This window comes from Beta vulgaris, chromosome 5 (genome assembly GCF_026745355.1).
Source record: "Beta vulgaris subsp. vulgaris cultivar EL10 chromosome 5, EL10.2, whole genome shotgun sequence".
Classification (NCBI taxonomy): domain Eukaryota; kingdom Viridiplantae; phylum Streptophyta; class Magnoliopsida; order Caryophyllales; family Amaranthaceae; genus Beta; species Beta vulgaris.
The window spans coordinates 3605438-3633112 of NC_079206.1; the positions used below are offsets into that span (position 1 = coordinate 3605438).

At 34.4% G+C, this 27675-nt stretch overlaps 2 protein-coding genes, 1 long non-coding RNA gene and 5 other non-coding genes across 8 annotated transcripts; 7 read left to right on the forward strand and 1 right to left on the reverse strand.

Moving 5' to 3' along the window:
- Positions 1-3374: 3374 nt before the first annotated feature.
- Positions 3375-7018, forward strand: LOC104892249 (40S ribosomal protein S10-1). The gene is made up of 5 exons (XM_010678120.4): positions 3375-3535; positions 3676-3724; positions 4648-4918; positions 5135-5264; positions 6629-7018. The coding sequence occupies exons 1-5, from the start codon at positions 3533-3535 to the stop codon at positions 6707-6709; spliced, it is 534 nt and encodes a 177-aa protein (XP_010676422.1). The 5' UTR covers positions 3375-3532; the 3' UTR covers positions 6710-7018.
- A 1211-nt stretch (positions 7019-8229) lies between these two features.
- Positions 8230-8302, forward strand: TRNAA-AGC (transfer RNA alanine (anticodon AGC)). The gene has a single exon. It is a non-coding gene; the product is annotated as a tRNA-Ala (tRNA).
- An 807-nt stretch (positions 8303-9109) lies between these two features.
- TRNAA-AGC (transfer RNA alanine (anticodon AGC)) lies at positions 9110-9182 on the forward strand. Its single transcript has one exon. It is a non-coding gene; the product is annotated as a tRNA-Ala (tRNA).
- A 195-nt stretch (positions 9183-9377) lies between these two features.
- LOC125497638 (uncharacterized) lies at positions 9378-14923 on the reverse strand. Its single transcript, XR_007274653.2, has 3 exons — positions 14527-14923; positions 14282-14393; positions 9378-11446 (listed from the first exon to the last, which is right to left on the reverse strand). It is a non-coding gene; the product is annotated as an uncharacterized LOC125497638 (long non-coding RNA).
- Positions 9441-9513, forward strand: TRNAA-AGC (transfer RNA alanine (anticodon AGC)). The gene has a single exon. It is a non-coding gene; the product is annotated as a tRNA-Ala (tRNA).
- Positions 13490-13562, forward strand: TRNAA-AGC (transfer RNA alanine (anticodon AGC)). The gene has a single exon. It is a non-coding gene; the product is annotated as a tRNA-Ala (tRNA).
- TRNAA-AGC (transfer RNA alanine (anticodon AGC)) lies at positions 14052-14124 on the forward strand. Its single transcript has one exon. It is a non-coding gene; the product is annotated as a tRNA-Ala (tRNA).
- Positions 14924-19573: 4650 nt separating the features above from the next.
- LOC130591662 (uncharacterized) lies at positions 19574-21042 on the forward strand. Its single transcript, XM_057395331.1, has 2 exons — positions 19574-19857; positions 20865-21042. Exons 1-2 carry the CDS (start codon positions 19574-19576, stop codon positions 21040-21042), a joined length of 462 nt encoding a protein of 153 aa, XP_057251314.1.
- Positions 21043-27675: the final 6633 nt, after the last annotated feature.

The window sequence follows — 27675 nt, forward strand, 5'->3', positions numbered from 1 at the left end:
TTTTGGACGACGTGTGCACAATGGAAACCTGGCGGTACGTTGGGGTCCCGAGGATTCCTAGATGGATCATGCATAGGAGTGACAAAGATTTCATGTTGGACGTCACTGTCCTGGAGTTGGGTACAAATCGATTGCATTATTGTTGGTCGCCGATTTCAAAATACCTGTTCATTGCGTGATTTCCAGATGGTCCAAAGGGTGCCCACAAATTCAGGCGGTCGAGACCCATGACTACCATCTTCGCGGTGAAAATAAATCAACCAATTAAATAGATAGTCTCGAAATAGAGGTTTTGTACCTGTAGTCGGATCCAGTACTGTCTATCGACGTTCACAATCCTCTATTGCTAATGGACACCAGTGGATAAGTGTTGTGTGTCTTCGAGGTCATCTAAGCAGATTGAACATTCACTAGAGATACCAATCTCACGATTGTAGAGGTTTAGCTTGGTAGCCAGACCATTGTGCCACAATTTTCATAAAAAGAGCTTCCATTTAGGCATGATGCGCAATCCTTATAAGATACGAAAGAATTTCATATCCAAGGTAGATGTCATGCTATAGATTTCAGTTTGCTATTGGAGTAATATTGCATACCCCGATTTGGTAGTACTCCCCTGATTTACTATATGGCCAAAATTGCTCGTCCCGTTTATCCAGGGAAGTCGGTAATTCAATACCTTTAATTTGACGAGCATATGAAGGTTCGAAGAGTCGGTTAATCTTGCGCATATCCCACCCTTGTTGATTGGCCAGAATTAAGTCCGCCAGCCACTTTTAGATTATGTGCTTCGGATAACGGTGTGCGATCGCGCTAGATAGGTTGATTACTATTCATCCAAGGGTGAGTAGAGACTCCAATAGTGCACCCATCCCCTACCTTCCAGTGATTATATTTGTCAAGCATGATAATGCCATTGCGACCCCATGAAGATTACCTAGTACATCGCAAGGGTGATTGACCTGGACTGCTAGATCTATGATATACTTTCGAGAGAAGCAGATGCTGATTTTGTTTAATACACCATGCCTTCTTCATGAGTAAGGTCTTGTTAAAGACTCCAATGTTTCGAATCCCCAAACCCCCTTGTCCCTGGGGCCTTTGGATGATATCGCGCTTCTTCCAATGGATACCTTCCCCCCTGATTATCCTTCCAGAAGAAAGCTGCTAACATTCTATCAATTTTACTTGCTATTGTGGTTGGAATTCATAAAATCGCGAGGTGGTGCAGGATTGCTCCTATGAGGATGGAATTAATAATGATAACTTTTCCTGGTTGTGAGATATTAGAATGACTCAAGCTAGCAATTCACATCGAGATCTTGTCCAATAGAGGAGTGAAATGTTGCACTTTTGAATTCTGAAAATCAATTGGATCCAAGGTAGCTAGGTACCAAGTGACGACCGTGATTCCATACACAAAATTGATTTATATTCTTGTTGCTGCTCTTGTGGAATATTTGGCCTGAATTTGACGAAGGATTTATGTAAATTCAAAAGTTGACCCTAGATATCACAAAATCTGCTAATTACTTTAGTCACAGCACGACATGATTCTTGAGATGTTTTAAAGAAGAACATCGAGCCATCTGCAAAGAACAGGTGGGAGATCTTTGGCCCCCGTTTCCCAATGCGGATACCTTGAAACTGATGAATATCAGTAGCCAAGGTTGTCATACGAGACAAGATATCCATGCAGAACAAGAAGAGGTAAGGCGAAAGAGGATCGCCTTGACGTAACCCACAGGTCGGTGAGAAGGAAACTGATATAACCTCATTAATTAATATCCGATACGTCACTATTGAGATGCATTAAAAAGACTCATTAATATTTGCTTGTTTTGTGATCTATATTTGGCTATACCGAGTCTATTTAGTATATATCGCGTGAAGCTATTTTATTCAATTTTATAAAATTAAGCAAATTTAGTGTCATGTATGATCGTCATTTGTCCTCGAAAAAACTAATAGTACCTCCATTTCATATTATTTGCAACGATTTAACATAAAGTTTGAGTAAAAAATGTCTAATTGTTGCAAATAATAAGAAACGGATGTGGTATAACTCAAACGAGTTACATTGTTGTTTTGAATCCTATCAAGCAATATTGTTTTACTTAAAGAAAATCTCTACTATGATCTCCTAGAATTTGATATGATTCCATATTCCCCTACCCTTTGTTTTCACTAAGTATCATTTGTAAGTAAGACAACAGATCGGACTTGGACCGAATTATGTATAATTCGTCTCCGACCCAACAAAAAATCGGATTTTAGATATGACTATAACTCCAAAAATATGAGTCCGACCTGACTTTAAATTCTAACATCACACTCGACTTTTTTTTTGTCCCATTTTTTTAATAGAAAAATCTTCTATAATACAAATAATCTAACTATTACTGTTTTTTTAAGAGGAATTATATATTACTGTTTTTTTAATAATCATATGGAATTTAGACATTATTATTATTATTATTATTATTTGTATTATTATTATTATTATTATTATTATTATTATTATTATTATTATTATTATTATTATTATTATTATTATTATTATTATTATTATTATTATTATTATTATTATTATTATTATTATTATTAGCAATCGTTTCTTCAATGGAAAAATCTTATATAATACAATTGACTCAAAAAAAGGATTAACTGCCTTAAAATCGGAGTTGAATTTTTTTCATAGGATCTAATTCCGGCTCTCCTCTCACTCGAAATCGTAATTTTTAAACGGAGTCAACTATTTTGATTATTTTTTTGTCGGAGGCGGCTCAAATTTTTTTTCCTTCAAATTCTTACTAGTAAGAGAATCGCTTGAGTTATTAAAGTTTAACATTCTTTGACTCTTGTAAATTGTAATAGGCCGTTTATCTTTTCTATCATTTTTCTCAACATGCATGCCAAGAAACTTGGTTACACACATTTTAAACAAAGGAAGCCTTACAAGTTACAATCATCAAACATTGGCAAAGTATGTTTTTGGAACATATTACTAAATCCAATCAAAATTCACATCATCTTTTAATTCGAAATAAGTAACACTATTTTCAAACATCTCAATATTATTCATGTGTCAAGAAAAAGTAATTTCCACTATCCTATTGTCAGTTTTCAAACTGAAGATATGTAATATAAGTACTATTAATTTTAAGTTCATTAGTCCGCTTATGTCTTACGACTTTAACATCAATAAAACCAAACATTGGAAAAAGACGGTAATCACGAACGAGCCCTAACTTAATTCCGGACTAAGTTTATAAGCTCTCACCTAAGGTGAACCCCCAAAGAGAAGTCCATTGGATTCTCCAACAACACCCAACAAATTTGCGCAGTTTGAAGCCCTAATCAATCAAACAAAGCCCAAAGACAAAGCCCTAATACAAGGAAAGAAAAAGGCTAGGGTTTCTCAGTGAATTAAGCATTTTTTTTGTAAAAAATTGCGGCAAACACTCTTGATAATCTCTTGCGATTTTACCATCTCATCGATTCTTAGAGCACCCTTCTTCTTCCTTTAATCATGGTATAATCTCTTTCTATATCTTACTCTTTAATATGTTTGTTTGTGCTTAATTCTCTGTTTCTTTTTAATTTTTAGTATAATTTTAAAAACAATTTTAGTCTTTGAAATTTTACTAACAATTTTGGGACATTTTTGAACAGATTATCCAGGAGAAGAACCGCCGTGAGATCTGCAAGTACCTGTTCCAAGGTACTCTCTTTAAACCTTTTTTTGTTAAAGTTTTAAAATTTTAATTTTTTACAGGTTATCATTATTTTATTCATATGAAATTACCCATGTTTTTTGTGCAATTTTTTATGAAATAGGACTGATTTTTCCTACTCGAATGAGAGGAAAATTTGATTTTTTTTTTATGGGAACATGATGAGATGAATTGGGTTTTGCCAATGTGGTTTGTGGCTGATGAGGGTTGCTGTATTATCTCATTTTTTAAGCTGAAAGTTGCAATTTTCTCAATTGATTGTTTACATGCTTTGTAAAATCTTCCATGAATATTGCTTTAAAATGGTTTTGTTATTTGATGGATATCGTTTATGTACATGGTCTTGAGCCCTTGCTTGGTTTTGGTGGACAAAGCTTTGATTTTGAGTTTTTCAAGAATTGTGTTGTGTTATGATGTGAGAATTATTTTTGCTAGATGATCGGTATATGACTATGCTGTGATATTACAATAGTGTTTAAAGCTAATAAGTTTTGAATCACAAGACTTGAGTGCAGGAATATGATTTTGAGACGAATGAACGAACCGTCGTCATAATGTGGCTGAGTTTCGAGCTCTTCTCAATTCCTAACTGTTATAGCTTATAATATGGGATATTGGGATTTGGGAAGAACTTTGGGGAAAATAGGTGGAGGTCTAGGAGTGTAAAAAGTGGGTGTTTTGGTGAGATAAGTTATAACAGTTGGAAACTTTGTATTTCTCTTAAGTTTCCTCTTGTAATACATGTTTCTAAATTCCATTTTGAAATGTTTTAGCTTTTGCCAGTTTTTATTTCACTTTTTGAAGGGTTTTAATGAGGCTTAGAATCTTGGTTAGTAGATATTCATCTGTTAAAATGGTTTAGTGGCCCAATTTATAGTACTGATTTGGACTTTAATTGAGTTTCTAACAGAGGGAGTTTGCTATGCAAAGAAGGACTTCAACTTGGCAAAGCACCCTGACATTGATGTCCCTAATCTGCAAGTGATCAAGCTGATGCAAAGCTTCAAGTCCAAGGAGTATGTGAGGGAAACTTTTGCTTGGATGCACTACTACTGGTATTTGACCAATGAGGGTATTGAATTTCTCCGAACCTATCTCAACCTTCCCTCAGAGATCGTCCCTGCCACCTTGAAGAAGCAGATGAAGCCTGCTGGCAGGCCCATGGGTGGCCCACCTGGCCGGTAATTGTCTAGTCTTTTACTTTGTCAGAGTGGTTAAGTTCTTCATGAGTTTTCTTTTTCCTTTTATTCCTTCTCTCCCTCCTGATGGTATCTTAAGTGTAATCGATATTGACATTATGACTGACTTTTGCTTAATTTGTTGGCTTTTACATATCTGATGTTTTAAGTTTCTTTGTTTAAATTTCTGACTTTGTTATTCTGTCTGTTAATCACCAGTGGTGGATCACGATTTGAAGGAGACAGGCCTAGATTTGGTGATCGGGAAGGCTACCGTGCAGGACCTCGGGCCTCAGGTGATTACGGGGATAAGGGTGGTGCTCCTGCTGACTACAGGCCATCTTTTGGGGTAAGTGTACACTGTTGATGGTTCTAAATGCTTAAATTATCATTGTATCTATTCTGGATGCTGCTTTTTTTTTTTTTTTTTTTGTAGTCTTTATTGCTCTTATTTACTTGTGCATCTAGTCACAAGTTTGATCAGACTTGGCTTGTATTTTTTTTTTTTTTTTTTTTGATAAGGAGAACAAGCTTAGACTAACACCCTAGTCCGGGGGCCAGCCTAAAAGACTTGGCTTGTATGAATCGGTGACACTTTTTTTTAGTCTTTAATAATTCAAGTATTCTTTTGTTTTTGTTGGTAGGCCTTAGTGAGCATAGTTATATGTGAAGGCCATGCTGAAATACTGCTATAGTGGTAGTTGATAATGTAATGCATGAAAACTAGAACATATATATAATAATATATATATATATATATATATATATATATATATATATATATATATATATATATATATATATACCAATTTTAGTTACTTTTCTTCTCACATAGTACTTCACATGGTATCAAGGGCCACTTTACTCCCACGTCTCAAGATGTGTGCTCAAAGGGTATGTAGTGATCAAAAAAGAGAGGAAGTGTATATTATAGGGAGTATAAACCTGTATAGCATATTAAGAGTTGTCATGTAGATAAATTTTTGCGATGTTTTATGAACATAAGGGTAGATGGATTTTGCACTGAAGCTATTCAGTTTTTGTGGTAGCTTTATCTGAAAGACTGGAACATAGGAGCTTGGCTATGATTTTCTTCTGCATACCACAGCGTTTGAGCCTTGAACACCTCTTTCGTGATTTGTCTCTGTATATAATAGCCAGGAAAAATTGAATTGTAAGGAGAGTAAATAAAGTTTACCATCCACTTATAGTAAAACCCTGGTTAATTTAAATTTCCTCTGGCTAATAATACGTGCAACCTTAGCTGTTCGCAGGTCGAACTCCAAAAACTGTGACCACATTTTTTTTCCGGTATATGCTCAATACCAGATATTTTAATCTTAAATCTTATTGGATTCATCTCAATGTATATTTTCTAAATATTAACTTATTATAATATTTGTTATACATAATACTGTAAATAGTTATATCGTGCATTGGAGTTCAGAAAGCAAATATTGCAACTAATGTGAAGCAGAGGAAGTTTATTGGTTCTGACATTTTTTCTGCAAGGGTGGCTATCCTCTTGGATATCATTGATAATCTCTTTTGATCACCCCCCTAGTAGTCTCATATGTCGTATCGTCCCTCTCTCCACCTACTTGTGGTTGTGTACAGTGTGACTATCCCCCTGCCCCCTCCTCAGTCAGTTTCTGTTAATTGTTCGATACAACATTCGTTTATGATGATCATTTTCTTTTTGTAATATTGCAGGGTTCTAGTGGAAGACCAGGCTTTGGTCGTGGAGCTGGCAGCTTCGGTGCTGGACCAACGAGTTCAGATCTTCCATCATAATTCTACTACTATGAATAGGATCATACAAAGTTTTGGATGTCATGAGTCATAACAGCATTAGTTTGAGTTGAAGCAAAAAATGAAAATGTAGTACAATCTTTTAGAAGAGGCTACTTTTAGCGTGGTTACATGTACCTTGAGTAAGTTTAATTTTGCATTTAGCTGGTGGAATGTTGTTAATTCTCGAGCGTTCTATTTGTGTGGCCATATTCATGCACTTTCCTTTTTACCTGTCCTCTTTTATAACATTTTGCAACTGACTATAACACGTTTATGATTCAAATATTATCAAAATTGTATTCAATATTATCTAATGTATGGAACTGCCAAGTAAATGTCTTATGGAGCACCCAATAGTGGTTTTCACCTGATTTCACTTAATTAAACTTATTAGTCTTGATAGTGACTTATTTGAACTTATTGGCTTTGTGTTGGATTGGTAGTTCTTATTAGTGTTGATTTTAGCTTATTTGGATTAATAGACATATGCTGATCTTAACTTACTTGAACTTAGTAGCCTGGAACTGATTTGAAACTATGTTTCTTGAAATAGTTAAGATCAGGTGATGAGGAATAGTGTATACAGACTTGTCAGTTGTCACAAGCAACTAAAAGCATGTACTGTATCTAACATAATAGTTACAGGATAGTATGTCTGTTAGTATTTATACACCTTTTTTTTATATACAAGTTGGTAAGATGAAGGGATCCTACTGAACTGGCGTCTCATACAGATACAGGTACAACCAGCTAGGTTTGTAGGTTAGACTCCTTAGAGGGAGGAGGGGGGAATGGTAAGGAAAACTCAACTCCTATAAATTGCAACAGTTTGACTTACACGCTAGCTACAGTTAGAGTTTTTTAAGTGTGTTTATGTCCATTCTTTCTCCTACCTAGTATTTCCTTACTCCTCTATTTGCTTCTCTTACTATCAACTTGCTATCGACATGCAACCTGCACATATTATTCCATTAACTAGGTGTCCTATATCCTCGGAATGTCAACAGGCCGTGAGCCTAATTAGTGGCTATGGGGATATACAAGATGACTTATAGTGAGATTATTATGGATTGCAGGAAGTTGCGGTACTACTTTCAGGAGATGAAGCTCGTATCTATTAGGAGGAAACACAATCAAGTGACAGACAAGATGGCCCATGAATGTAGAAATGGGTGCAATACCTTGAATGTAATTAGGCATTTTCTCCACGCCCCTAATTATTGCCAGAATATTATTTCGGATGATTGTAATAGGCTTTTTGCCATGAGCTCGTGATCCCCATCTATAGCCTTCACTCCTGTAGCTATGTGACAGCATAGCCTATAATATTATAAAGAACATATAGCTACAGCTTATCAATGTGACAATATAACAGATTAACTTAAACTGGCCTAACAACAGTTGTACTCAATAATAAATTTCCTTCGCATGTTTGATATAGAAGTTAGAACCAATTTTTGAGAATTTCTGTAATTCAAGTCAATTATGATAGATAAAGCGTAAAACCTTAAAATATCAATGGGGATGTAGCTCAGATGGTAGAGCGCTCGCTTAGCATGCGAGAGGTACGGGGATCGATACCCCGCATCTCCACTTATCCTCATTTTTTTTGACCTTTTTTATCCCTCCAAAGTCCCTCTATTTCTAACCACATCAGAAGACTTTTTTTTCCCAACAAGATTTCTTCATGCAAGTTGAGACTTCCAGAACAGCAATTAAACAATTAAATTGACTCCTAACAAATAGGCCCATCCTGAATTTTAGTTGGAGTTCACAACCATGGCAATCATCAAAAACTAGCTGGTTTTATATGGCTATCATTCTCTCTGGGTAGAGAGAGCGATAAGGGAGAATGATGTAGAACCTCGAGTGGCTTTGCCATTTCCATAAAAGATAAATTGACAACTCGAAGTTGCACGTTATTCCTTTCCTGCAACAAATTGTGAGGAAAAAGTGTTGTTAAATTGATACCGTCCGTTATTTCATATGGGACTACGGGTCGAACCAAAACAAAATATTTTTTCTTAGTAGGGGTGATCCGTTGGACATAGATCCAATTTTTCAAATTTTTTGAGTCCTTGGAATTTGTTCGGCTTGGTGGTATCAAAATGCCACTGTGTCGGGATATCTTATCTGTCTCTCCAGGAGAATAAATATGATCCTGCTTTTGAATAACATATCTCAAGACTTTAACTAAGCTAGTTGATATTCACATATGAGTTATGACTAACATATTAATAGATAGGTTAAATAACCCATATTTATTTATTTGGTGGGGGAGAACTGTTCTTCAAATAACCTGATTCTTATATAATGTCCAACCTTGGTCTGAATAACCCAAGTTCTGACATATGAAGCTGTATTCATTGTCTATGAACAGTGAAATTTCATAACGTCTAAGGGGATGTAGCTCAGATGGTAGAGCGCTCGCTTAGCATGCGAGAGGTACGGGGATCGATACCCCGCATCTCCACTTTTCTTTAATTTTTGTGACTTTTTTTAACCCCTCAAAAATACCCTCCATTTCTAACCACATATCAGAAGACATTGTTTTTTCCCAATAAGATTTCTTCATGCAAACAATCCAGGAACAGCAATTAAAAAATTAAATTGACTCATAAAAGGCCAATCCTGTAATTTTGACTCTTCAAACCTTTGTTCGAAATAACCCAAGTTTAGACATTTTGCAGATCTCCAATTATCTATGAACAGTGAAATCCCATGATGTTAAGGGGATGTAGCTCAGATGGTAGAGCGCTCGCTTAGCATGCGAGAGGTACGGGGATCGATACCCCGCATCTCCATATTTTTTGACCCCTCAGAAACTCCATATCTAAGCACATAATACTATAACATAGTAGACAATTATTTTCGTTTTTTGGTGAAAGAGTGAACTAACTCATTAATCTCCAAGCAGACAGGTTTCCTAAACAAAAAAAAGTAAAATATTAATACAGATAACAGAAAATCCAATTCACTCAAATCAGATGTGAGGGTACTGGTACCCCTAGAAGAGCCATCCTCAAGCCAAAATCTGATACGGGTCACTTTCATGTGCATGTTTTTACTAATGAAGCTCAAGTCTTAGGTTTAGAGTCGAGTCCCTTAGATCTAGAGAATGATTGCGTTCAATTTTAAAAGTCGAAGTTGACAAGTGTATCAGTATCCGTTCTAAAATCAATTGGCAGTAGCATTAGTTCACTATTTTAAGACATCTAACTAACCCCAATTCACTAGTCTTAGGTCTAGAGTCGAGTCTTAGGTCTAGAGAATAATTAAGGCCAATTTTAAGAGTCGAAGTTGACAAGTGTCCGTTCTATAATCAATTGACAGTAAGTGTATTAATTCACTATTTTAAGACATCTAACTAATCCTACCTCACATATGAGATTTTCTCGTTTCTCAAGTGCTCCTCACACGTCCATTCAAATTAGTATTTCCTCCCTATTTGAAGCGGATTGCCATGACATATCAAATTCACCGCCTTTCATGAATACCACGTATGTCCATATCAAGATTTCTATAAACTTGCACAAACAAGGCCTTTGTCCGAGGTGATTTTGACCACGCAACAATCAACATGCTTGTACATATAGGATCATTGTTCTATTTGTTCAACTTACAATTTTGATTTTGAGGGCCTTGTTCACTTCACCTTTATGTTTTTTTTCTTAATTATTCTGAATCAGTTTGAACTTTTTCTTATTTATTCTTAACTTTTTTAAAAAATTATTATTGATGAGTTTTTCTAGACTTTTCTTTTTTTTTCCCCCCAAAGTTTTCGTATTTAATCTTTTCTTCTTAACCTTTCTTATTTTTTTCTAAAATTTTCTTCTTTTTTTTTCATAACTTTTCATATTTTTTATAAACTATTCTTGACTTTTTTTTATTTAATCTGAACTTTTCTTAGCTTTTTTTTTTTTTTCAAAAACAAGCAAAAATAAGGTGAACAGGACAGATCTTTAATTTTTTTTAACTAATACGCAATAATAAACGTAAAATTGAAAGTCCTTATCTTACATAAGATTAATTTTCCTCCTCTCATTGAAAATAACAGTATATAATACTCCCTTTGTTTCAAAATATAAGGCATTCACGCTTTACGAAAATTTGCTTTGACCACAAATATCTATCAAATACGATAAATAAAACTTATACCATTGGATTCGTCTTGGAAAATACTATAATAATATTAATTAACGATCAAAATTCGACCTCGAAAATCGTGCGGGTCTTATATTATGAAACGGAGGGAGTACAATAGAATCCTCTAAGGAGGAGGAAATCAAGGAGTATCAAAATAACTTCCCTAAAAGATAGGAAGGAATATAGACTAGAATATCTCAATGCCTAAGATAACTCTAACAGGTTACAATATTGCCATAGATAAGACACCTTGAACTTCTCGGATTTGGTTAGCACTAATGTGGGAGAGAGAGAGACCTATAAAACGTGGACACTTACGAGACTAAATCCAACCCTAAGTAGGAAAAATATCACCTAAGAAGTTGGTTATTTAATCTGGTTGTGCGTCGTTCAATGTTCATAATATCTCAATCTTATTGCTAACATCAATTCAACATGAAGTTAGCTGCGATTGATCATTCTTCAGTACTCCCAGTTGAATTGCTGATAAATATTGTAGAAGATCATATATTATCACTGGAAGATTATATAATATTTTCCTCTGTTTGTCGTTCATGGCACCTTGCTTCATATACATGTAATATAGCTACACTGAAAAACAATTGGATTCATCATCAAATGCCATGGCTAATGCTAACTGATGGTAATGAAGCTGAAATCGATATCGACGACGACCTTGAGGACTATTGTCCACAAGGAAACGATAATTTCGACAATCTTGGGGAGAACATCATGAATATTCCTAATGACTATACAAGATATATGCTGAATTTTAGGTTTAATAGAAATAAACGCTACAATTTCAACCTCCCTGAACTTTATGGGTGTGCTTGTTGGGGTTCACCATATGGTTGGGTAGTGACCTTAAGTCTTGATCGCGAGATGCAATTATTCAATCCAGTTACAAAAACTTGTCTTCCTCTTCCTTCCCAAGGGACATTCCCTGGTTCATGGTGGAGAGCGAAAGATAAGAGTATTCGAGATTCTTTTATATCGAAAGCAGTCCTGGTTCGAGTGCCTAGAGTTAATGACAGTAGTGTATGGCTTGTGGTGACAATATATGGTTGCAATACCAGGGTAGCTATAGCAAAGCCTGGAGATAAAACATGGTTGCCGTTATCATGGGATATTAACCGCGTTAATGATGAGGAAGATGATGTTCTTCAAACTCATGTTATGGCTTTAGATGATGCTATCTATTGCCAAAGTATAAGGTCATTGCTATTTAGTGATGTAGAAGGTGGCTTGTTCTATTGTGACCTAAGTGACATAGAACATCCACAAAGGCTCAAGCGTTACGCGGTAGGGCCTCCAAATCAAGGAGTCACACTTGCACAAAATAAAAATGTGCCTAGAAAATGGAGTACTACATATATTGTTGAGTCAAGGGGAAATATAGTTGTAATGATAAAGGATATTTCGATAATAAGGCAATCTGTTTCCTCATATGCTTACAATACTACTAATTTTAGAGTTTACAAGCTTGATGATTCTACCAAGAGTGTTGTGGAGTTGCAAGATTTGCAAGGTTGTGCTTTTTTTGTTGGTTCGAATACGAGTTTCTCTGTTTCACCTCGAGTTGCTGGTTGTCGAAGCAATTGCATATACTTTTGCGATGATTTGCGATCATGGTATACTAGTACGCAGGATAAAGTTGGAGGGCATGATATGGGTGTATATAGCCTAGAAGATGACACGGTTCAATTTTTGTACGAAGGTTCTCAATCACGGTCATCTTATTGTTGCCCATTTTGGTTTTCTCCTAGTCTTTGATCAAAGATTTTGGATTTGGAACACAATTGTGGGAGGTATATTGATGAAAAATTGCTGTCATGATTTATAGAAAATGCTTAGTTCTTCATTTTTTTTTTAATTTTGTGAGTTTGGTAATACATTATCTTGTTAATTATGATTTTGAGCAAATTTATTTCTTTTATAAATATTGTCAATAGCTAGCTAGGTGAAGTAGTCCAGGAGATAAATGTTGGTCATTACTCATACTCTCCTTACAAACTCATGTTAACTCTACCTCTTCATGAAACTTCAAAGTCAATTTCTATTATGTATAATGTTTTTAGCCTCATTTACTTCACATTGTGCATTTTATCTCAAGTAGGATTCCTGATACTTCGACAACATTGACAATCAACACTTCATGTTCTGCCAAAATAATGAGATATTTTTCACCAAGGGCCTACCTCTGAAAACTCTTCTTGGATTTCAGATCTGGTTTAGTGTACGTCCTCCTTCCGCTATATTTCGGGAGTGTGGTAGAGTATATTTAGAATATTTTTTCTATATATTAGGGGTATGATCATATATACAACACTTCAAGATTAAGGAGCTTATACAATCTAACAAGTAAAATAGTCAAGTCAAACACTCGTACACATACTAATATCCGATATGAGTACTCGAATCCAAATTAGTAAGGTAACTTTTTAGCTACAGCTTAATAAAAACATGGCAATGATGGCAAAACAAGCTGGTACCTTCTGTCCCATTCATGATATCCAACCCACCAGCCCCAACACTCAGATATTTCAAGTTCAAAAAATCCATGTCAATATGTGATATGCATTTTGTTGTTGTTACTTTTAATAATAAAAAACTGTGAAGCTTTAAAATATAAATGGGGATGTAGCTCAGATGGTAGAGCGCTCGCTTAGCATGCGAGAGGTACGGGGATCGATACCCCGCATCTCCAGAAGAAATTGTTTTTTGTTTCCAACAAGGTTTCTTCATGCAAACTTGAGACTTCCAAGATCAGCAATTAAATTGACTCCTAATAGATAGGCCCATCCAGAATTTTAGCTGAAGTTCACAATCATGGCAATCATCACAGAAACCAGCTGGTTTTATATATATGGCTACCATTCTTTTTGGGTAGAAAGAGTGGCAAGGGCGAATTCTGTAGACGGGATTTGATCCCACGATTTGAGTATTACATCTCAAGACTTTAACTAAGCTAGATGACATTCACCTATAACTATGTAGACCGTGGACGGAATTTGATCCCACGATTTGAGTACCACATCTCAAGAATTTGAATAAGCTAGATGACATTCACCTATAACTGTCATATACTCATATTGAGAAAAAAAAAAAGTTAAATTTTGCAGATGCAATAATTGTGAAAGTTAAATTTTGCAGATGCAATTAATGTGTGTGAATAGTGAAATACTATAGCGTCTAAGGGGATGTAGCTCAGATGGTAGAGCGCTCGCTTAGCATGCGAGAGGTACGGGGATCGATACCCCGCATCTCCACCAACTTAGATATGTTTATCTTATTTTTGAGGAAATTATTTTTGTTCAATAAATAAATCAACAATTTGCGATCAATTAGTGAAATAGAACACTAAAAATTCATCAGCATAGAGTAAAATGCCAAAATATAGTAGAGATGAAGCAGAATTGAGATTACCTGCTTTCGTCAACTTTATCAGCTATAATTCTGATGAACAATTTTGGTTGATCATCAAATTTGTTCACATCCATCAATTAAACTCTTAATTCAATCTAATTTTATCCAGCGCCTACAATATGTTAGAACAAAACATCAGCATAAAAAAGAAAATTTCAGTTACATCCATTTTTGAAAGCAATAGAGCGTCGGAAAAGTCGTGATCATCATCATTTTCATAATTTTGAAGAGAGAGAAAGACGCACATCTGTAAAAAAAACGTTGCTGATTGATCTCTTCTTGAAGAAAAGCGAAGAACGTCCGCCATTGATGAATTCTAAGTGATGATCAGATGCAGCTGATTATGTCTGAGTTGAAGTTTGGGGAGAAAAACGGCTAATTTTCTGGTAAATTTTCTAGTTTGTTTAGGCGGCAATTCTCAGGAAGTAATCAAGTAAAAGGAATTTTTCTATTTCCTCCTTTCTTTTCTTTTGGTTGTTGTTGACGTTACTCCTTCGAGATTGTGTATTACTTACTGACTTACTGTATGTAATGAAACATGTAATCGTTATGGGCTTGAAGTTCCACTCCTGTTTCTAAAGTTGATATGTCATAATGTCATATGGGTCGAAAAAAATGGGGTATAAAGAATTGCCAAAAAAAGTTCAGATGGAACAAGGGCAAATCGGCACAAAATACAGAATAACCCAAGTCCCAACACAGAAAAAGCATAACAAAAAAAAATGCATTATACATCACGATTCACGAGAATATTTTGTATGGCTGGCTCGTGCCTTGGAGCAACTCCAATGGTAAGAAACAACCCCTGTTGCTTGTCATGTTGCGTCATCTTTTCACATTGAATATTTTTGATATCCGTTTTAGATTCGGGAAGAAAATCAAAATTGTATAGTATTAGCCGTGCAAAAGGATTAAAAAGGTCTATCATCAAATTTCCATCTATTGTCACATTGAATATTTTTGATATCCCTTTCAAATTGAGTTTGGATTAATGTCTTAAAAAATAGAAAAATGGAATAAACATGTGATTTGTTTGCTATGGGAAAGGCCCACAAGTAATTACTATATATAATCATTATAATTATCAAGGAAAAAGACATAACAATGATCCCCATTAGAACTCAAAATAGGAGATGTCCAAAAATCAATGTCAATAATATCAAAACGTGTTGTAGTAGCAGACATAAAATCACAAAATGCCAATTTATTATGTTTTCCCAAGGGACAAGTACAAAAAGAATAACGAACCTTTATTACAATAATGTATCAAATCATGACTATGAAGAGAACTAAGAATAATATGGCACTGAGGTCCTAAGCGAGAGTGCACAAATTTGGTGATGCAGCAAGGAAAGTAGAAGGTGAGGTGAGGCTATGCATGGTGGTGATAGGATACAAGTCTCCATGCTCTCATATCGTTAGTGAATTTGCCAATGAAAATAAGATTTTTGATAAATTTAGGAGCATGTAGAACATTTTTGAGTTGTAAGGAGGAGTTATGGGGGGGGGATAAGTGAAGTGTGTCCATATATAGCCACGAATGGAATATTGTTAACAGTACCAACGACAATACCAATGCTTTTGCTCAGATTAAAATAAGAGGTGATAGTACCTGGATTAGCAGTCATGTAAAAGGTGGCACCCGTGTCCATATACCAATTATCATCCGGTTGGTGAAAAGTGAGAGTATGCATGTCAATATCAACGTCAATCGAAGCATAACCGGATGAAGGTGGGGCTTGCTTGGAATAGTCATAAGGAGGAGGCTACATGGTGTAGGCTTGATAGGGTAATAGACCAAGTACCTTATTTGTAGTGGGCTTGGAAGCACGCTGCTGCTGCCAGAGGGAAGTAGGATATAGGCACGGTGGGTGGGCCAATGGTTGAGGCAGCTAGGTAAGCTCGTATACCCGCCTATGCACATCACAAGGAACAAAAAAGCACAACTAATTTATGCTTTTTTTAACGATACTAACCACGAAACGTCCATGCTGTCAGGTGGTGTTGACTAGGTTTGGTTAGGTTTTGGTTGCACTAGTGGAAAAAAGTTCAATCGCTCCGATCAAAATAGGTCTTATAGAATCGGATTTTTGGTTCGAAGTAGATGGTGAGATGAGGCTATGCATGGTGGTGATAGGATACAAGTCCCCATGCTCTCATATCGTTAGTGAATTTGCCAATGAAAATAAGGTTTTTGATAAGTTTAGGAGCATGTAGAACATTTTTGAGTCGTAAAGAGGGGTTATGGGGGGTAAGTGAAGTGTGTCCATAGCCACGAATTGGAATAGTGTTACCAGTACCAACGACAATACCAATGTTTTTGCTCAAATTAAAATAAGAGGTGATAGTACTTGGATTAGCAGTCATGTGAAAGGTGGCGCCCGTGTCCATATACAAATTATCATCGGTTGGTGAAAAGTGAGAGTATGCATGGCAGCATCGACGTCAGTCGAAGCATAACCGGATGAAGGTGGCGCCTGTATGGAATAGTCATAAGGAGGAGGCTACATGGTGTAGGCTTGATAGGGTAATAGACTAAGTACCTCATTTGTAGTGGGCTTGGGAGCACGCTGCTGCTGCCAGGGGGAAGTAGGATATAGGCACAAAGGGTGGGCCAATGGTTGAGGCAGCTAGGCAAGCTCGTATACCCGCCTATGCACAACACAAGGAACAAAAAAGCACAGCTAATTTATGCTTTTTTTACGATACTAACCACGAAACGTCCGTGCTATTAGGTGGTGTTGTGCCTAGGTTTGGTTAGATTTTGGTTGCACTGATGGAAAAAAGTTCAATCGCTCCGATCAAAATAGGTCTTACAAAATCTATTGTTGGTTCGAAGCGGTTCAACCGGATCAATTCACAACTAACTGGTCCAGTTTTTTGTGAAAACCAGATCAGTACGCTGTGAACTGATCCAGTTTTCACAAATAATCGGATCAGTTAGCCTATTAATATATATAAAAATTTTGACGGTTTCCACTTCCCAGCGAGCAACCAGATAAAAGAATCAATTCCTAGCGGACCTAACCAGCAACCAAGAAAGCGAAAACAGGAGCAAATTTTTTAAAAATACGAACATAAAATTGCAACATAAACAATGAGAACGAAAAAAATTCGAGCATAAGGAATACACAACATAAATTAGAACATAGAAATTGAAAAACATAAATTACAACAATTAAGAAATCACAAAATTAATTACAATACAAGATAACTTACAAAAATTACAAAATTAACAACAGGAATTACAAAATAAATTACAAAGAAATAGATACGAAATGACTAAACTTAAATTGAAATGAAAAAAATTACAAAAAATACAAATAATTACTCGATAAATTAAGAAACCCTAGATTAAGAACCAAAAAACCAATCTTTAAACTAACAAATTTGAAACCTGCAAAATGAGGAGCGACTTATGTTCGTGGGTGGTGGTTGGTTGATGTTGAACAAGCCTAGATCGGCGTCAAGACAAGAGCGATAGTTAGTGGTTGGTTGGTGGTGTTCGTGGTTGACAGCGAATGGAGTGCGGTGATGAGAGAGGTGTTCGTGCCATCGTGGGTGTTGACGACGAATAGAGCAACGATGTTCGTGCCTTTGTGGGTGTTAACGGCGAACGGAGGGCGCCGTGAGATCAGAGGGAGATGAGATGAACGACTAAGAGGTATGATTGAGGAGAGAGAAGAGAGGGTGTGTGGCGGGTTTGGAGAAGAGAAGTGAGGAGGGGATTGAATGAGGAGAAGAAGTTAGGTTTAGAGTAGGGCGTTGAATAATGAAGGGGCAAGGGAAGAAGTTGACCTTTTTTATAAGGCCCCGGCCCACCAACTGATTCGATTTGTAGACCAACCGGATCAGTTACAGACTTAACGAATTCGAATTTTGTAGATCTGAATCCGTTTTATTGTGATGTTTAGCCTTTTTTCTACTAGTGTTGGCTCAATAGAGGATGGGCATGCGACTACTGTGTATTATGATACCGGCCAGCAGCAAGGCTTGGCACAATCCATTCCATCATTATCTTTATAAACTGTTCAAAAACCTATATAATATTCGCAGCTAGTATAAGATACCAGCTATGGTGGCTAATACAAATAAATTATTCTTATTTAATATAAAATAAAACTATAACTATTAGGGTGGTGCATAAATATCCGACCTAGTTGATCCAAACGTGCGGCCAATCGGTTTCGATAAACCGGCAATTTTTTGAGTTTCGAATATTTCGGATCGAAAATTTTTAATCCAAATATCCGAAAATATCTTAACATGGGATTTTTTTTCCAGTATATCCAAAAATATTCGATTTCAAGACCGATATCCGAAATACTCGATAATCTGAAACTCATGTAGATTTCCTTTTTAAAATTAATTTTTTTAGTTTTCAGATATCTGATCCTATTCGATCCAAAATTTTGAATATCCGATTTTTTAGGCCATATTCGAATAGCATTTTCCGCGATCTGAAATCTAGGATCGGATTATCCTAAATGAACACCCCTAATAAATATAACATGATCTTTGCTATTATTTTCCTCAGAATACTTTATGTGTATGGCTAAAGAATTACAAACATTTATGGTCCATTAATTAAACAAAATATTTTTCAACTCTATTGGCAAATATTTCAATTTATTTGGTATGTCTTTAAATGTAATCAAAATTAAAAATTTCTTTAGGCCTAAAAAAAAAACCTAACTCACATTTCTGAAACATTAGAACTTAACCAACCATATTTTATTAATTTGAAGTCTCCCACGACAACTAAAATACATTAAAGTCTTACAATAAGTCATGTACAAAAATTTGCCTTTTAAAATATGTGCACCTCTTCTTGTTAGGCATCTGACCTGGTCATACTATCTTATTACTGGATTTAAGAAATTCAACTAATGAATTACCACAAAACTATGAATTAGGAAAATTTGTGACAAGAAAAAACAAAAACAAAACAAGGGTCACATCTCACACCCTTGATCTTCAATCCAATACCCCAAACAACAATCAGATAACATAAGAAAAAACGATTAACATCCTCTATTTCCCCAAGCTCCACCATCTCCTCTTCCTTCATCATGTGGAGAAGAGGCATCATAATCAACTCTTGACAAAATCACGTAATTGCATATTTGCATGGCATGGAAACCGAACGCATCACCCGCCGGAAAACGAAGGGTGATGGTGGTTTCGGACCCGACGAACGAGTCGATTAACGCCCTACAATACACCCTCTCCCATGCAATGCATGAGAATGACGACGTAATTCTCATGCACGTCACACACTCTAAAAAAGCCATGTCAATTAAATCGTTTTTTCGACGACGAAATTCTGATCCAGGGTTAACTGATATTTCCAATTTTGATGCTGCCAACGAAGGCCGCCATTGTGGCGGAGATTTCTTGGACGTGATGAAGAAGGCATGCAAAGCGGCGTACCCGAATTCGAGGGTTAGGGTTGAGAAGGTGGAGCAAGGGAGCCTGGATAGTAAGGGTGCTGTTATTTTGCTCAGGTGTAAGGAGTTGGGGGTTGATTTACTTGTTATTGGCCAACGTCGTCGTTCTTTATCTGGTCTCTTAGGGTGAGTCTTACCTCTTAAGTTTTAACCTTTCATTAGAATAATTTGAAAAGTATTTACATTCTGATTAATGTCTTTTAATTTCTTTGATCTCTTCGTTTAGGATAAGTGAAATTTGCGAATATTATAATCCTATGTAAGTACTTCAATTGATATGGATTGATAATAAAAATTATATCGAGTAAATAGTCTAAACGATACTTCATATTGTCACGTGTTAATTTCCTTGATCTCTTCGTTTAGGATAAGTGAAGTTTGCGAATAATATAATCATATGTAAGTACTTCAATTGATATGGATTGATAGTAAAAATTATATCGAGTGGATAGTCTAAACGATGTTCTATACTATCATGTGTTGTACATTTGTCTATGGAGAGAAGTCTTGTGACAAATAGTTAATTAATCATAAAACATCTAGCTTAGAGGTTTAGAAATGAAAAAAAAAAGGCTAGAAAAGATAGATACTTTATAAATAATTGAGATATATAAGAGATATAATATTAGTACTCTCTTACTATAATATAATAAAAATATTAAATAGGTCGTAGATACTTGAACTTGAAGTTGATATGCTAATTTTGATGGAACTTACCATGCATAATTCTCTTCCCATCACTTCTCCCCTAATTCTGATTATACATTTTTTTCTTATGTATAAATAACAATTAGTGGTCAAAATGTATGGGATGAATAGTGCCCAAAGTCAATATGTTATATCTAAAAAAAAACGGAGGGAGTATATGTTTTTTGTGTTTGTAAATCTGATTTTGATTGACTTTATAACTTTTTTAAAAAAATCTGACGAAACTACTCTAATTTTCTTTTCTTCCCATATATTAAATCAAAATTATATTTTACGTACGTGTTTAAATGGCAAATTATGATTAGGTACACTGGAAAACTAATTATAGTGCTCAATACTGTATTCTAGTGACTTAGTACATCGAAATCTATGGTTAATATCTCACTCGAATAATCTTGTAACATAATTTTTGATTTGAATCTCAGGTCTAAAAGATCTTTAAGTACTGGATCAACAACACGAGCAGTGTCAAAATCAGTAGACACGGCTGAATATTTGATAGAAAATAGCCCGTGCAGTTGTGTGGCAGTGCAAAGAAAGGGCCAAAATTCTGGCTATATTCTTAACTCCAAAACTCATAGAAATTTCTGGCTTTTGGTTTGAAATTTTTTTAGAGGATAAATTTTCTATAATCACATTTGTGAAGTATGAAAAAAAATGTTCATGATTGGCCAGATTATGTTTCAGTATTCTTAATGAGGGATTTAATCGTTATATAAAAAAGACAGTTTTGATTGTTGTGTTCATGTTAATTTGAGAATTGATTTCCCAATTTTACTTTTCAGGAGCTTTACCAAAGTGTCTGATCATGGCCGTCTCATAAAATTAGGGCCATGTGCTAAATTAAATTATAAAAATTAATTTTTTTTGGTGAATAGGAAGAGATGGGAGAGTCATTAATGGTCTTTTTTTGAGAATAGGAGGAGAAGAAACACCAAATAGAAATTTCTTTAAGTTTGCATCCAACATTACACTCTATAAAATTGAATAGAAATAGTCTGTAATTAGAGTTAGGTTTTTTCCCCCATTAGGACCACAACTAATAGAATATGACCCCTTATATTTTGGAGTCCATGTGCACTTGCTCACCCTGCACATGGCCTTAGCCGCCTCTGTGTCTGATTAGTGGAATAATGTTGAGATTGGGGATTCTATTTTGAATCGATGGGGTACTTGGAATATAATCAAATTCCTGTAGACTTAGCTTGTAGGATCATACATATAAATGTTGCATGCGACAATTATGATAGCTAGTGACATTGTGAATTTGTGATATAGCAAGAAACATTCACATCTAAACTTCGAATACGAATAAAATTACTTCTTCCATTTCGTTTTAAATGCAACAAATGAATATCATTATTTGTGTGATATAAAATATTCATTTGTTGCATTTAAAACGAAATAGAGGAAGTAATATTTATTATTTCATATGTTAAGTTACTGAAATGTAAAGAATAACAAAAATGAATCTAGTAAAAGGTAAGGATAAGAGTAAATAATTAGTCATGTTACTACACATTACTAAAGTTGAAACTGAACTTATCTGATCATTTTCAAATTGTGAATCGATAAATTATTTGAATCCATTTAGCATTTTAGCCATAGAAATCATAGACTCTTTAAATGGATATATGTTTAGATGAATCTAATTGAGAAACAACATCTATCTATTTCATTATACTGAAATAAAATCTATATTGTACACTTGACAACACCATACTAGAAATGTTCCGGCAAACTTGTTGATTTTTTTTGGTCATAAGTTAAGTGTCAGAATGGAGAAACTCTTAGCGTCTCATAGGAGGTACCAAAGTAATTTAGATGTATCAAAATAAGAGTTACTATACCAAATGATGTATTAGTCGTACCAAAGTTCAAAGTTGATACCAAAGTAAGTATAAGTGGTACCAAAACTCAAAGTTATACCAAAGTTCACTTACACTAGGTACCAAAATAATATTTTGATATTGGTACCAACTTTACTGAACTTTGGTATAAGTTGGTACCAAAGTTCAGCGTCTATTTTCTGTCTTTTTGCACAAAATGTCAAAAATGCCCCTGTGACTTGTGAGAGGCCATTTTGACCTCTCGCAATGAGACGCCTATTCAAGCTCGTTAGAAAGGGCATATGTTACCGTATCTTTGAATATATAATTGATACTATATCAGTGTAGATATGATATAAGGTTGTACATATATGCACAACATTGAAATACATATTATCTTAATTGATACTATATCAGTGTAGTATAAACAAAAGTTACGGTTAAACATAATTTTGAGCATGGCTTGAGTCAAAGACGACTAGTGTAAAGAATAATGAATTTGATTGTTGGATCTTGAAATCCTAGAATCGGATATTCTAATTGAAGACATTTGAAGTGTTAAATTTCTGGCTCATGGTTCATTTCATACACGAATAATTGATTCAATAGATGATGAGTGGGTGTGTAAAGTGAAAGGACATACACAAGTACTCTACAAGAATCACATTAAAGACAATTTAAAAGGCACAAAACAAGAAAGCACAGGCAACCCATGCCATACATTCAATATATAGCAAACACATGCAATTGAAAGTTGGACTACCGTACATCTGGGACATGCATTCATAGGAGTATAAGTTGGTGATGTATTATAGGTAGGGTGGTGCACGGCCATGCATGGTTGATTTTATGCTCACAGTTATATACCAGATATTTTAGATGATCGATGCAAAATAATACTCCGTCCGTTTTGAATTATATACTTGTCAATGCATATTTTTCACAATTAATAATCTCTAATTAGCTATTACTTAAAAATTATAAAAAATTAATATTCGGAATAGGTATGTTAACAATGGGACTTATACATGTGCCGAAAAATATGGTCAAAGTAGAGTTGTGAATAAAGCAAAATCTGAAATAGAGCATCTATTTAAAAGCAGATGGAGTAAATGAATAGCTGGAACGATGTTTTAACATTGGGATTTATTACTATTGACGAGAAATGGTCAACTTGTAATGATGATTTTATATGTTGTGTAAGTTTATTAACATGGAGAAATGGTAATAGAGATGGTTGGAAGAAGTCAAAATTTAATCTAGTTATGCATTTAAATTATTGTTAATTAGAGATATGGTTTTTATAATAAACAGATAAAGTAAGTTTAAACTTAATTAAGAGTTAAGATCACATGTTATCTTTAGTTTCATAAAGAAACAAGATGTAAAACATATTAATTATTTATATGTAACATAATATGAAGCTTGTTAGAAACAACCACTTTTTTCTGAAAGGTTTTAGAAACAACTATAAAATTTTACTATATATTATTAAAACAATTGCCTATTAATACACTCGGCCCTCTTCTCATAAAATCTAAGAAACTCCCTATAAATTTCAAGCAAGAAATTGAAGAAGATATGGGCTTCTATTTCTGGCTTTCACACGTCAATTTCATCATTAGGGATTTAAATTTGAGGGGTTAGTAACCAATTTTAAGATTAATTAACCAGGGTCTTCAATTTGGATGCATTTCCCCCCCTATAAATTAGTACAAATTCATGGTTATACTTTTGACCTTGTAGCTTAAACAACATTCCCTTAATGAACATCTAAATGTAACATAGGGAAAAAATGCAGTGACAAACTTCTTCATCATCAAAAGTATGATACACATCATATTCCCATCTGCATAAGTATTGAGGATAACGTAGTTATCCTAATTGATAAAATATCATGTATAGTATTACTATATGATAATATAAGTCTAGTAGTAGGAGATATGATTAAAGTTAATAAGATATTATACCACTATAAGAGTCTAATTGGATATATTTTAGGAGTTAGTATTTAGTAAGGTTTTCTAAAATATATCCAACTAGACTCCTGGTTGTATAATATCTTACTAACTTCTCTCTAGGAAGTTTTGTTCATGTAATCCATGTACAATAAAATATTAAGAAATTGCAATAGTATAGGGTTTGATCCCGAAATCTCAAGTACATATAATAAAGTTTTAACCACTAGGCTAAGTTGTATTTAGTGTTATTATCATAAAGTATTATAATAAATGAAATTTTTTTCTTAACCAGGACATAGTCTGAGTCTAATAACTAGTTGTCATAATAATATCATGTATGATACTCTATCAACTAGGATAACTACGTTATTCTCAACGATAAGATAATGATTTATCAAGGTGGGCCTTAACCTAAATCTGTTTACCCTTACAAACAGTGTCCAAGAAAACCAATATTACAAATCAAAGTAGAAAAACAATAACAAGACCCTTTTTTCACCTATCTCATTCAATCTAAACATATTTAAGGTAATAATCTTAGGAAATTAAAATTAGGAGAATATGGATCGGCTTGATCTCTACCTATCAGATGATCACAACTTAATCAACAAATCAAGAGAGAGCATGCATGCACTACGATACTTCCTCTGTTTCTTTTTACTTGCAACAGTTTGACTTTCACGCTTGCCAATGCATATTTTCAACCATTAATAAGTTTAATTACCGATGAATAAAAATTATAAAAAGTATATATTCGGAAAATATACATTCAGACGAATCTAATAAGATCCCACATGAATATGTTTTTCCTTAACTATAAATCACCAAATGTAAACTAAGTAGAGTTGGTGAATAGTGTAAAAGTCAAACCGTTGCAAGTAAAAAGAAACGGAGGAAGTATATATTAAGGATAAGAGGTAGCTCAAATGGGTAAAGCACTCCCCCTTGGCCCCCGTTGTCAGGGGTTCGATCTTTACTCCCAACAAATGTTGGGGTATTTCCTTAGCATGCTATGCATACCTTAGGGCTAACTTAATTTCCTAATAAAAAAAAATGCACTACAATATATAAAAAAATTGAATTTGGTTGGAAATATTTGGCCTTTTAATTAATTTGCATGGCCTGAAAAAAGTGACATTTGGACGGGGAAAGAGCCTTACAACAATGTCATACTTGTGAGTAGAAAAGCTCATGTCTCGTGAGCTCTCACAACTACCAAATCCTCTAGAAAGCCTTTAATTAATTAGCAGTATGGTGTTAATCAATATTGATCATGCAAGTGTAGAAACATTATCCACCAATACTTTTTTACTTTTCTTTTTCTTTTGCCGAAAAAAGTATGATATGATAAACCAAAAAAAGGTCGTTAGAAATGCATCACAAGGTGGCGAAATCAAAGTTATAGATAATATGAGTCAAAAGTCTAAGCATATTTGAGAAATGTTGAAACGGAAGAAAAACGGAAGTTGGTCAATTATTATTGTACTTCATATATATTCCATACTATTTTAAATCTTCAAAAGACCACAAGTGAATGGAATTCCTAACAAAGATTTAATGTTGTTATTTTACCATTCAATTGAAGATATACTGCAAGTAAAACGGGTTAAACATATTTAATAGTGATAGAGTATAAAATTATTATTGGGATTCCAGCCATCAGCTTAACTTTTTGATTGAGTTGGGTCCTTTGATATGATACCAGAACCAACGTGACATAAAAGTCCTTTCTAAATGGAATATTTAGCACGTGCATTCATTTGGTAAAAATATATATTTAGAAGTGCAGTAGGTTGTAATTATGTATATCAATTGGACGCCGAAGTTTATATTTATCAAAATGAGAAAAGTTTACTTTTTCACCAATTTACCAAATTGGCGTAACTAAAAGTTCTAAACTTTCATCATAATATTCATATGATGTGAGACGCGCCTAAGTTGTTTAGAATGACTAAGACGAGATCATGTTATCAGTTTATAGGTAGACATAAATTATCAGTTTATACTTTACAAGCATAAATTATCATGACAGAGGCTTAAACTTATATAATCCGGCATTAATTGATAGAAGCTATAAGTTAAACAGATAGATTGGGTTAAACTAATATATGTATGGGCTTCGACCCTATTTTTTGGACAGAATTGGACTAAACTAAAATGAATTGAACTGAATTAAACTGAAATGAAATAAAATTAAAATTGTCCCAAAAAAAACAGGGCCTTAAATTGATATATGTTAGGCTTAAACATATACTAATCTCATCATCATGTCTTAAATTGATACAATCTCCTACAAGACTTTTTGTAATATTTTGAATGGTGATTTTTCTCGATTGGCACTAATTGCCCAAAAATATATTAAAGATGTAATCAAAAAGGTCAAAGGGCTTATGCAATTTCGTAATACATACAAAACCCAAACTCCAATTGACAACTCAATGTAGTGGATGACGTGATAAATTTAAGAAGCAATATATGACTTAATTTAGGTTGTCATATCATGAAAGTATGACGCAGTCGGAAAATATGGAGAAAAGCAAGCGCTAATCTCGATCAAGAACAACAGATTTACAAGCGATAAATCTGTAAAAAAAAAAAAAAACTCCGGAATCCACCAGAAAAGAGTAGGAACTCTGTGATATTATTAAAAGTCAAAAACTGCCTCCAAATAATGACCTAATAATGTTTAAATACTTAACACAAAATCCTAATATGAAATTAAGGAAATAATAAAATCCGAAAATAATTAAAATGCTGATTTTGGTCCTTAAACGAACTCGGATGGCTTAAAAAACCTATAGGTCATGGCATAGCGGTGAGTTTGACTCGTTGGCCCGTTCCGCTTCCAAAAAGGTATCATAATAAGCAATCGGACTCCGTAATCCCGATTAGTAGAAATCTTTTCAGGCTCTTTTGTCGAACTTCGTTATCGAACTTATCCGCTAACCTTCCTAGGTCAAAGTATAACCAATTAACTATTAATCCAGTGGGTACCTTATAAAAAAATGTAAGCTATGAAACCTATATTCACCGAACTTTGATCATTAATATTTTTTTTGAAAGAGAAATTTCATAATTGATTGAAGGCTAAAACGACATCTACTAAAGAAAAATAAGATGCAATATAAAAATGTTAAATCAAATTTATCTTCCAAGAAACTACAATAAACCAGGTCGAGCATTACAATGCATCCTCTTTGTATTTGCTGAATCAAGCAGCTATTGATGAGGAAGCTTGACGTAGTTTTCGAAGATCATTCTTGATCGAGTCATGTTAACCGCATCCGAGATTTCAATATCTTCATGTTGAATTTCGAACTTCAACCAATGAAAACAATTTCTCATATCTAAAAATAAAAAAGACCTACTCACAACTCCCGTAGGGGAGAAGAAGTCTCCACAACAGAGACAAAAAACCCCATAACTGAGTTTGAAGAAATCTCATA

Excerpts from the sequence above, each read along its gene's own strand:
- LOC104892249 (XM_010678120.4), top strand. Across the intron at positions 3,725-4,647 it reads CTGCAAGTACCTGTTCCAAG|AGGGAGTTTGCTATGCAAAG; the intron begins GTACTCTCTTTA and ends AGTTTCTAACAG. Across the intron at positions 4,919-5,134 it reads ATGGGTGGCCCACCTGGCCG|TGGTGGATCACGATTTGAAG; the intron begins GTAATTGTCTAG and ends GTTAATCACCAG.
- LOC130591662 (XM_057395331.1), top strand. The coding sequence starts at position 19,574 with ATGTCAATTAAATCGTTTTTTCGACGACGAAATTCTGATCCAGGGTTA. Across the intron at positions 19,858-20,864 it reads TCTTTATCTGGTCTCTTAGG|GTCTAAAAGATCTTTAAGTA; the intron begins GTGAGTCTTACC and ends TTTGAATCTCAG.